General features: G+C 32.8%; 1 protein-coding gene across 1 annotated transcript; it reads left to right on the top strand.

Annotated features, from left to right (window-relative positions):
- Nucleotides 1–4,683: 4,683 nt before the first annotated feature.
- Nucleotides 4,684–5,238, top strand: LOC128169747 (uncharacterized). The gene has a single exon (XM_052835834.1). The coding sequence runs from the start codon at nt 4,684–4,686 to the stop codon at nt 5,236–5,238; it is 555 nt and encodes a 184-aa protein (XP_052691794.1).
- The last annotated feature ends 7,283 nt before the right edge of the window (nt 5,239–12,521 follow it).

Below are 12,521 nucleotides of genomic sequence, written 5' to 3'. Positions count from 1 at the left end.
AATTCAAGAAAGAAAAGTAAATTACAGAGCAGAAAAGACGGCAATTAGATCCTTAATACTTGAAGTTGTCCCTAACCATAATTCAGCAGCTGTCCTGCTGTAAGAATGGTTTTGCTATTAATAATTACAGCATTGCTTCCGATGAAAAGCAAAGACATATGTCTTCTAGTCTTACAAACTATTCATCAAAGAGCTCGGAACCTCCAGTCACAAGAGTCGACCGCTTCTCAGACTCTTCATCCTTTGATAGATATAGCTCAGTTCTGCCGTCTACATGTACCAGTGACGTGCCTTCATCAGACATTTACGACATTATTCATCAAACACTGAATAGAATAAGTTCTTTTAAAAATCAACCCATAATGAAAGAGCGTGTCTTTGGCAGTTCGGGGGGGGGGGGGGGGAGAAAGAGATCTGGCAATGTTATATTTAAGTTCTCTTCCAAACTATCCAAACCCCTTAAGAGATGAATAGTCATCTACAGTTATTCAGAATCAGATTAGGTATGAGGAATTTGCTCTTTTACGTATTGAAAATTTGTTAAATTTTTTTAAAACTGTGAAGTTGTTAAAACTATAGCTGTGATATTTTAATCGTTATTAAATGATACTAAGAAATATGAAATATTTATTTTGTTCATATTATCTGTTAAGTTGATGTTGTTTGTTGTAACTTTGATAAATTTTGTCTTTATATCATACTGTTAGAATTGAAAAAAAAAAATTCATCTTCATATTCCCTGTTTAGGCACTAAATAAGCTCAATCATTAAAAGTGTAGCTTTTTGAAGAAATTAAAACTGAAAAAACAAAATAAAATATAACCATTTATTTAAACCATATCTTATCAATATTTTTTGCGCAAATTGTTGTAAGTAAGTACGCTTTATACGCCCCATGTATCAAAATAAAATACAAAAACGCGATGCATGTATCGTGTTTGGTAATTTTTTACTTCTTTATGGACTCAAACCCCCTTAATTGAGATCTATATGGGATTTGGAAGTGCCGGTGGGGCCCAAATTCAGAAAGACAAAAACGCGATATTAGGGCCACCAGTGCATTATAGTGGATGGAGTTATCTGACCGTGTTTGTTCTAATATGCTTGTTGTAAATAGTTTAAATCTGTGGTCAAATGGTTAAAAGAGCTCTACATATCTTTTTATTTTATAAAACAAAACAACCAGACAATGTTTGTATTTTCTAAATAGCCAGATAAACTTTTTTAGTAAAACAAAACCACTGATGTGTGGTACATTGTTTTTTAATAAATGCCACTTTATTGGTCGCCTTACATTTCTGTGAGAGAAGATGCAGTGTGTAGAAATTTTGAGGATGAGTACTAAAAGCTGAAATTGTGTTGGTCAAACATTAATCTTAATGATTATTGAATGCAGAAATGTTGCATAGAAATTTAATAAATCTAATTAAATCTAATACACTAACACACTGTGGTCTAATTAAATCTAATACACTAACACACTGTGGTGTATATTCTGTAAGATTTGCTTAACATTAAAAATGATATTAATTTATTATCTAGGGACAATACTGTGTTATGACAAGAGACATGCGCGGTCAAGTGTCAAATTGTTTGACCAAGTTAAATTAAGTTGCATAGCCGGATAGAATAGCCTAATAGTTAGAATACAAGTTTCCTGGTCAGTTTACAAGGGCATTTGGCACTGAAAAAACCGCTTGGCAGGTGGAATTTCTTATATATTGAATTTAAGCTTCTTTTGTTTTTAAGAGGCACTTTTCAAGTCCCATTATTTTTCCTTTGGCGCGTTTCCTATAAAACTCGGGTTACTGCAATATTTCTTGTAGAGGAAGGGGCAGTCATTACATGTACCTCTAGTGTTTGTAATAATCGCCATCCTGACAGCCTGAGATGCAGAATTGTTTGCAAGGGCGAACAAATTTTTTTACGAGCGCTCGACAGGACGTGGTTTATTTTAAAGAAAAGTGTATAACATGATATCGAGATCGGGGTTTTAAGAATTTTTAACTGATTCTAGTCACACTATCTCTCTTTTTATGGTCATTGAACAACAATCAAGACAAGCGTTTAATTCACGTAGACTATGCTAGACGCATGAGCATGGCAAGGTAGAGTCCCTAGACGTGCTACGGCATAAAATAGGGCTATCAAGCCCTAAAAACAAAAGTGGGTAATAACAAAACAACCAAAAAACAACAAATTTTATGACAACATGAAATGAAAAAAAAACAACAGATTTTTGCAAATGAAAAAAATAAACAAATGTTGACCGTTTTCTCAGAGCTGATTGAATTTTCGCAGGGCTGACAACTTATACTAGGTATCCGCCCTGAGTGTCTAGCTCGTTTTGTGACGAGTTTAAAACACTGTGTACCATATTTAAGATTTGTCTGTATGAGCTATGCAAAAAAGTGACTGCTTAAGCCTGTTGGTGTCTTAATTAAATTGCTATATATTTTTTTCTTAATTACATGTACTAGTTGGGATAGTGAAGCATCAATAGCATATGGTATTAACGAACAGTGTTCAAAATCAAAAGTCTAAAGGAAAAGTATAAAACAGAGGCAAAGCAAACACTGACCTCTAAATAAATGAGAGGTAGAATCAGGTACTATAAAGGAGTAAACATCCTCTGCTGACCGGTCCAACCCGCCGTGTCCTCTTTGTCGTATCGGGAAAAACTGAAACGTCCGTAGACGATTAGGTTATTGATTAAAGTCAAACAATTAGTAGGAAAAACGTCAGTAAGCATGCGACCCAGTGAAAGATTGCATTTGCTGACAATGTCGTTGAATCGACCATAGAACTTACGAAAAGATGATTTCACTCGAGATTGTTGATAGTCCTGTTTTGTCAGTTGTTTGCCTCGCCTTAGAAACTGTTCGTACGTTGAACACGCCCTGGCATATCGAATTAACTGAGAGATAAAAACTTCAATCTTATGCAGGGGAAGAAGGCATATTGCTACATAATTGAAGTCATCACGTTTATGAAAAAGTTTTGTTTTAGGTTACAGTCAATTTCCCTCGCCAGTAAAATATCAAAATATGAAACAAATGATTTTAAGTTCACTTGGATATATCGAGTCGACGTAAGTCTGGAAATAACAATTGTTAATTGATACTACGTCGTCGTTATACCTGAGTTTTGAGTTGAAGGTCATAGCAAGTCATTATTTTTTTCCTTCAAATTTTGAATAAATTCTGCTTCATATGAATACAAACTAAGTCTGCTAACAATGGGGCGCAATTGGTACCCTTGAAAATTTCTACATATTGTTAGAAGACCTGATTTCCAAAAAAATACATAGATGTTGTCTATTAGAAACTCAATCATCTTTTTAATATCCACTTCAGAGTTCTAAATAGTTTTTCAAATGACCTATGACACGGCTAGTAAATAAACGTGATCCAGTTTTATTGAAAATGCAGCTATCAATCATGTCAAAGAGCCTGGACTTCAATTTATTGTGAGGATAGTTTTATAATTAAAGTGTAAGTGTTGATGCTATTGAGTTTTCAATTTTCTAAAAGTTCTTTGGAATTCTTAAATATCCACATCTGATTTTCACCGCTTCTTGAACATACTGTTGGAGAGTAGTCTTGAATTTTCTCCTTTACTGCTGTTAATATTTTGGTAAGAAGTAAACAAAGAGGCTTCGTGGAACATTTACTGGAACCCGCTTTGTATCTTTGTTTGTAAAGAGTTTTATGAATAGGTACCCAACATAGGTAAGGTAATTCAAATTCATTTTGGTTGTTAAGAATAGTGAAAATATTCAAAACTGACATGATTAAGAAGAATGTCCATTTTAGGAAGAGAGCTATGAGGATAAGTTTGATTGCCATTGAAGGAATTTAATCATAGTTTTTCTATTGGAAAATTGTTATAATAAGCATAACAAACAAAGACAAGGCCATCAATATAAATATCATTGTTTCCCCTAACCCGACCCTAAATTTTGATGTTGGGTAGGTAGGTAGATAAATATTTTTTTTTCTGCCAGGGCATAAATGAAAATACATTATAAATTAAGTCAGAGGTCATCGAGCCGGTAAGTCGTTGTTGTTTTGGGCTCCGGTGAAAACTTAAAAAAAAAACAAGTCTTAAACAGCTATTAGAGAACTGTAACTCTGCATATGCATAAGTCTTGTGAAGGAGGACCCAACTCTGTTGAAACTATTGAATTTATTTAGGTTGTAAGAACTACCTATGTTATCAAAAACTTTTTACACAAGTACATATATCTATTTGTGTGTGTGTGTCCGTGAGATCAACTCACCCACATCTTGTTTGTGCCGTATTGAATAGTGTAGTAGTCAGCGATCCGTGGTCTCGAAACCTGTGTCCCAAAACTTATGTAGACTTATGTAGACTGATATCAATTTGTACAAATGCAATTTATTACAATCTGGCATTAAAGTGAATTACTATTACTGAACAATGTCTGAAATGAACACTTCAAAACTTCTTGAGGAAAGTCACTCAATCATATATGGTCAGCCAACAGTAAATATTCAGGGTGATGTGACTTTGGAATCTATACATACCCTCATACTCCAAATGAACACAAAACCAAAACTTACGAGCATTGAATTAAAAAACGATAATCTAGAAAATCGTTTGAACACGATTGAGGGAGAAATTTTGTCTTTAAGAGAAATTCGGGGCTCTATTGACGCAATGGAATCCCGCGCAAAGAAGCTAGATAATGATGTAAAAAGTGTGAAATCCGATTTCAAAAACCTAGAAACCAATGTGAGCTCCTTAGGAGAAGTGTTCGATCCAGTTAAGGAAACAGCAGAAGCAAATAGAACCGTAATAAACAAGAATAGGAAAAGCTTAGAACAGTACAGACAAGAACAACAACTTTCCGAAAATATTATAGCTGATAAAATGAAAAGAATGGAAAACTCTAATGAAAAGCTACAAAACTCAGTGACGGATCTCAAGGCGCGGTCCATGAGGGATAACCTCGTGTTCTCAGGAATCCCGGAACAAAGAGGGGAAGACACCGAGGCCCTGCTACAGGATTTCCTCCAGAAAAAATACAAGCTCGAGTACGAAATCTCTTTTGAACGTGTTCACAGAATGGGCAGATGGAACGAATTTAATGAACACCCACGAAATATTGTGGCCAAATTTACATATTACATGGATAGGGAGTTCATCCGAACACATGCGGCACAGAAGCTGAAAGGATCAAATGTCTGGTTGAATGAACAATATCCCCCGTAAATTGAGGAGAGGAGAAAAAAGTTCTACCCTGTCATGCGTCAGGCCAAGAAAGAGAAAAAACGCGCAAAGCTCGTCCGCGATGTCCTGTACATTGAGGGAGAGATTTACACTCCACCTATGGAATCCGCCCGTCAAACTGCATCTACGCGACAGATTGGACCAAGCCATGCGAGTCAACAGACACCCCGAAGTGACCGACAGCCAAACAAAAGACAACGCCAAGGATCAACTCCTTCTGGTAGATAGGGACCCACGGGAGAACGGACTGCGACGAGTGATCTTAAGTTTCTTTCCTTAAATGTATGTGGTGTATAAAATAAGTTAAATTATCAAGAATTTACAGACTTTATTGCGAATTATAATGTACTAGGTCTCACTGAAACCAAAACCGACGACTGTGATGATATTCAAATACCAGGATATGTAACCTTCATGAAAAACAGACGTAAACTTACAAATACCCGCTCTGGTGGAATCATCTTGGCGGTCAGGGATAACATTGTTAAGTATATACAAATAATTAACACAGACTGTAAATATGTGTTTTGGTTTAAAATAGACAAAATGTTACTAAACTCCACTGACGACGTATTATGCGGCGTTGTTTACTTACCGCATGAAGGTAGTAGATATGCATCACCCGACTGTTTTATAGAAATAGAACAAGAGTTAATTAATATTACAAATGAATCTAAATGTTTTTGTCTTATGGGTGACTTAAATGCCAGGGTTGGACAGTTGATTGATTTCTTTATTTCTGATGATTTTTTAGCGCATCTAAATGGATGTACAGATATTTTTCAACCCGATTTTGTTGAACGGGCATTGGTCTTTGAAACAACTTGGGAAAACAGTAGTACTGTGGACTACGTTCTAGCAACTACGAATGTATTTAGAATTTTACAGAACTTTGATGTCATTGATTTTTGCAATTTTTATTCAGATGTACACAATCCTATATCGTTTTCTTTTTCATGTTGTAATAAGGAACCAACCCACAGTTGTATAGGTGAAAATCACTCAAGTGTGAAATTATGGTGTCCAGGTAAAGCGGACGACTTTTGTAACAATATCGATACATCAGCTGTAATATCTATTGATAACAAATTACACGAATTGTCAATGCTTGGCGAGAACATTAGCCAAGGTCATATTACCAATATTACCATGGAATTATGTGATGTTTTTTCTAGAGCAGCTAGAATAACATTTGGTTTAAAATATAATAAAAACTTTTCGTCGGATAATACAAATACAATGAACAAGAAACCATGGTCCAATGGAGAATGTAGAGCAGCAAGGAAGAACTTTCATTTGGCTAAACGTATTCATAAAAAATGTCAGTCATCTGAAAACAAAGATAACCTTTAAAAAAATGAGTAAAAAATACAAGCACACAATAGATAAATGCATCAAAGGTTATAAAACGGATTTAACTAGAAAACTTAAGAACTTGCGCTCTACAAACTCCAAGGAATATGGGAAAATCTTGAATACATCAAAATCATCGAATAAGTGTGCTGTTGATATTAATAATATGTTTGATTACTTAAGAGGTATTAATGATTGTGAAAATGACGATGAACCCAATATAGAATAGAATATAGAATACAGTGGTTTTTTATCAAAAATAATAAAGCCGTTGGGTATGATGAGGTGTTTAATGAACACATTCAGGCAACAGTTTCTTTATTTCTACCTTTATATAACAAGTTGTTTAATATTATTTTTGACAATGGTTTTATTCCAGATGAATGGCTTGTAGGTATTGTGAAACCCATATAGGCCCTATAAAAACAAAGGCGACCCAACACATCCTGAGAACTATAGGCCGATAACATTATTACGTTGCTTAGGAAAACTTTTTACGTATATTAAGCAATAGATTAGAGATATATGCATCAGAGATTGACGTTATCAGCGAAAGCCAGGCAGGTTTTAGAAAAAATTATTCAACTCTAGGCCATATAATAACAATACAGTTTTTATCCCATACTCTTATGTCAATGAAGAAAAAACTTTTTTGTGCTTTTGTTGATTTTAAACAGGCATTCGACACTGTCTGGAGAAATGGTCTTTTGAGCAAGTTAATCAAAAATGGAATAAATGGGAAATGTTTTAATTATATTAAAAACATGTACATGGAAGTTAGGTAAAAAATGAGTATGAATGGCTTATCTTCCGAATTTTTCAACTGTAATGTTGGAGTACGCCAAGGTGAAAATTTGTCGCCATTTTTATTTTCGTTATATATTAATGACTTAGAAAAGTTCTTGATTGATAAAAACATAATTGGGTTACATAGTGTTATCAAACCTATGGAGGATGAACTGTTTATGTATTTTAAACTATGTATTCTTTTTTATGCTGATGACACTGTAATTCTTGCTGAAACGCCTGATGATTTACAAAATGCTCTGAACGAGTTTCATTTATACTGTTAGCAATGGAAGTTAACGGTTAATATAAATAAGACAAACATATTGGTATTTTCTAAAGGTCCAATGTTAAAAAGGGAATTTTACTTAAGAAATGAAATAATTAAAAATGTGAAAGAGTTTAAATACCTTGGAATTGATTTTTCACGTTCAGGGTCTTTTAGAAACGCAAAAACACATCTATGTGAACATGCACAGAAGGCTATGTATGGGGTCATCAGGAAAATAAGGCAATTTAATTTACCTGTCGATTGTCAGTTAGACCTTTTTGATAAAGTAGTAACGCCGGTATTATTATACGGATGTGAAGTATGGGGCTTTGAAAACATAGAAATTATAGAACGTATTCATTTGAAATTTTTGAAACATATACTGAATTTAAAAAGCTGTACCCCATCATACATGGTTTATTGAGAAACCGGAAGGTTTCCGTTATCTGTTAATATATATACTAGAATGGTTTCATACTGGGCAAAATTGTTCACCGGGCCAGAAAATAAAATTGTTCATTTACTTTACAAATACTAGTACTTATTGAGTCAATGTAATAATGACTTTTCTAAAAACCCATGGATTGATTGTATACATTCAATTTTTGATAAGTGTGGTTTTTCAAACATTTGGAATGAACAATGTACTGTAAATGTTAATTGACTGCCGTCATGAGAAAAGGGCCCTTATCTTTTGACGTCACAATGCTCAGAAAACGACGTCAAAGTAGCGGCATTGTAAACGCAGTTTTTCTATTTGCTCTTTCTTTTTTTTTCTGCGTCTGTGTTGTTCTTTTTGAATAACTAGAGTCTGGCCTTGTTTTTATACCGCGATTAATATTTTTTTAATCAAATATAACATGTTGATTTGAAAAATTAACATTTAATTAATGAAATATACACATGTAACGTCAATATCTACACATTTCGAACGCGTAATATTGCACACAGTTTGATGCTGAAATATCATAAAAATGCTGCTTTTGCATCAGCTATGAAACTTAAACACCATATTTTCCATTCTGCTGTATGATGAAAATATGCTCTAATTTGGAAATCACCTACATGTATATGCTCTAATTGCGATATCAGTTTTTTTTATAAATCGAAACCAAAAAACCCGTCTCGCATACGCTTACTTATTGCATATGATTGAATGCGACTGATCGTTCATTTACGATGATCATTAATAAAGTACTCTTGTTTGCACTAGCAATACATGTATGATTTATTTAAGTGAAAAACAAAAACTACGCTGCATACTCGTTGTTGATAAGAGGGGTTGAAGACTGAGACATACCGAATCGATGCAGAGCAGTATTTTTCAAATCAAACAATTATCTGCGCAGTAATTACTGTGAAACAATACAAGGCAAATATTTCAAAAGAAAAATATTTCTTCACGGGAGACGATTCTGCACCACTTCTTGAATAAGTCAGAAGGAACACGAGAGAAGCGGCTATGTCTCAATTATAGTGTTACGACCAACATACAAAATAAATTCTCGCATAATTCTATTACAAAAGAAGTTGCGATCAAATTTTGAAATTATTTAACAAATTAAAACGCATGTAACTAACGGATTCGAAAAGTTTGAGAATTTTTTCACAGCGTAAAAATCTACTCTGATGTATCGCATTTGATTTCATGGAAAAATCTTATTCTTAGTGACATTTTCATGTAAAGTGCCTTTAATGAAACAACATAAAATTATATCCGCCTGTACGATTGAAAAACTTGTGTACGTGTTGTGTGTACTTTTTGAGCTATTTTACGTAAAATTAAAATAAAAATCAATCAAAGCATGCCTGAAAACTCACCACATTTTCATGGATTTCTAGCATTTTTATATGATTATCAATATTCATCTCAAATCAGTAACGTACATGATTCAAAATTCCTTAAAACTAAACAGGTTGGTAAATGCAGTCATCATACTACTATACTTTTGATATCAAGTCGAAAAAATTGCCGTTTTACGAATAAACAATTCATGTTTATCGATAAATATAATTTAAACACTAGATGTGCAACACTAGTACTTGTACAGCAAAAAAAAATAAAAAAAAAAAATCCGAGAATCGCGATCTTTCTTAAAAACTTCGGAATACCTTATGGAACTGTATGCACTCTATAAACGACTCTTATTTAATTTTTCATCTTTTTTTTTAAATTGATAATCACTCGGTCGATATTCGTATTCATATTGAGAGAGAGAGAGAGAGAGAGAGAGAGAGAGAGAGAGAGAGAGAGTAAATTAATGCAGAGATACATTAATTCATTCATCTTGTAACATCGATAATACAATGTAAGAAAATTAAATTAAGTCAACATGTAAAAATGTTACTACTCACTGAATATAAGCTACGTCTATCGGCACTGTACTATTGATTAGTGTAAAAAAAATGGACGTAATAAATGCAGAAGTCTTATTTAAAGTTACATGCAATCTTGCATTTTGAAAAAAAAAATGTAAATAATTCTTATATATAATTAATGATTTCAACGATTATGGTTTATAAAAATCGCATCACAAAAATACAACGGTACGCATGAACTTACAAAGCGATTGAATAGAATTGTAGATTCAGTACGTTGAAAGGGGGGGGTGTATTTAGTTGGTCTGTCGTATTTGATACACTTAATTAGGTGTGTATAAGTATGTTTAAACAATAAACATAAACAAAAGGTAGCGATCAATACCGAAAAAATTAACGTAACCCGCGTTCTGTAATGTGAATGTCTCTATAGCCCGCATGTATCACCGAAGAAAGCATTTTATTGTTTATATTTACATCTTTCTTTTAATAAATTAATGAATTGAATTGATCGTAATAAGTAAGTAAAAGTCACTAAATTATTGTTAATGTACACCAGTACATTAGATGAAAGCTGTAGCCAAAGCGTCTTATATGGGAATTTGAGATTGGCATCATCATGATTACTTCGTGCAATCCGTGATATTTCTTAGGTTGCTGGAGATTTCGACCAATCGATAAACTGCATGGTTAAAACTGGACCGAGGAGATTTCAGTCTTGTCTGTTTCTACACAGCTGAGAATTACAATCAATTTTCGTAAGAAAAAGAGGGAATCATACTTGGTGGATGTAAATTTAAATCTATAAATATAAGATGCCATTTTTGTAAAAATCTTTTCTCCACATTTTTGTAGTTGGAACTTTTCAGTGAGACAGTCAAAGCGATTTTTTTCATCGGTAATTTCATAAGAATGAAGTATTGATAACGTATAAAAGAGAAGAGAAATCGGGAAAGTAAATTCACACCATATAACTTCCAAGTTTCAAAAATAGCTATTGATTGATTTTAAACTTGCTTCAGAACTATAAAGATACTTTAAAAAAAGTAATATCAGTAAATATGCGATTTTCCGTGCAAAAGGTTGATCAAAAAGAATAAATATTTCTCCTTTTGAAAAGAAACTCGGGTATGCCGCAAAATTGTAAAAACATAGGCATCGAATTTGACAATCTTTATCTTCGTTTGTTACATGTTTGTTAATTTGCCTCTCTGCAGCTTAGATAACTTTGATGCATTTAAAGGTCGGGGAGAAGTTGATATTTGTTTTCTTTAGATATCCTTTATATATCTATTCATCTTATTTTCGGGGGTGGGGGTGGGGGGGGGGGGGGTGCATGTGGATTTATCGGAAGTGTATCTGGATTAGCTGCAGAACTTTCACTATATCTGGATCTTCAAAATGTTATGCTCTCTTTTGTTGAAATTGTAAAAAATCTAGAATTGTAGAAAATCATTAATTAATTCTTCTTCAAACAATTAAATACGATGTGAAAGGAAGTATAGACAAAAAAAATATGCAGAAAAAAATTTGACGTTCATGACGTCGTGACGTTTCCGACCAGCTACGTCAAAGTCGTGTTAACATGTCTTACTAAAATGATCATAAAATGCTTAAAACACACAAGATCTTGTATATCTTTGTATATTTGTATTCAGAAAGAGTTGACTAATCGGAATTGACAAAAAAGTAAGTTTGTAAAAATTTGACCTTAAGGGCCCTTTTCTCGTGACGGCAGTCAATTGGATTACAAATGCTGTCAAGCAAAGGCTTAAAGACAAGTTTGTGCAGAAATGGTCGGCTGATATTGCAAATTCTTCAAAAGGGCATACCTATAAAATTTTCAAATTTACTTTTAGATATGAAAAATATTTGAGTATTCTACTATCAAAACTTCGAAAAATACTTGTTAAATTCCGTACGTCGAATCACCGACTTCCTGTAGAAACTGGTAGATGGTTAGGCATTCCTCTAAATGAAAGATGTTGCACATTATGTAATAACAATCAAATAGCTGATGAAATGCACTTTATATTAGAATGTAATGCTCTTTCATGTATTAGACAAAAATACTTGGAACCTAGATTTTGTGAAAAACCAAACACTTTTAAATTTTGTGAATTATTGTCTACTTTAAAACTTAAAAAACATAAAAAACTTTATTTATAAATGAAATTTTTGAATCAATCTGTCCTCCTTGAACATTTGTACTATTTTCTCATATTTTTTATCTCTAATTTGTACTGTACATGCACCTCTGACTCTATACCTACACTTGTAAATATATATATATATATATATATATATATATATATATATATATATATATATATATATATATATATATATATATATATATATATATATAATTATATAGCCTCTGAAGATTTTAAAATGAAAGCGCTTAAGCTATATTGAACGTTTTTCGTGTTTTCTTATTTAATTTTTATCTATATATATATATATATATATATATATATATATATATATATATATATATATATATATATATATATATATATATATATATATATAT

Source organism: Crassostrea angulata, unplaced genomic scaffold, assembly GCF_025612915.1.
Source record: "Crassostrea angulata isolate pt1a10 unplaced genomic scaffold, ASM2561291v2 HiC_scaffold_204, whole genome shotgun sequence".
In the NCBI taxonomy this organism is placed as follows: Eukaryota; Metazoa; Mollusca; class Bivalvia; order Ostreida; family Ostreidae; genus Magallana; species Magallana angulata.
This window is presented reverse-complemented; position numbering and strand designations above follow the sequence as displayed.

Excerpts from the sequence above, each read along its gene's own strand:
- LOC128169747 (XM_052835834.1), top strand. The coding sequence starts at position 4,684 with ATGGAATCCCGCGCAAAGAAGCTAGATAATGATGTAAAAAGTGTGAAA.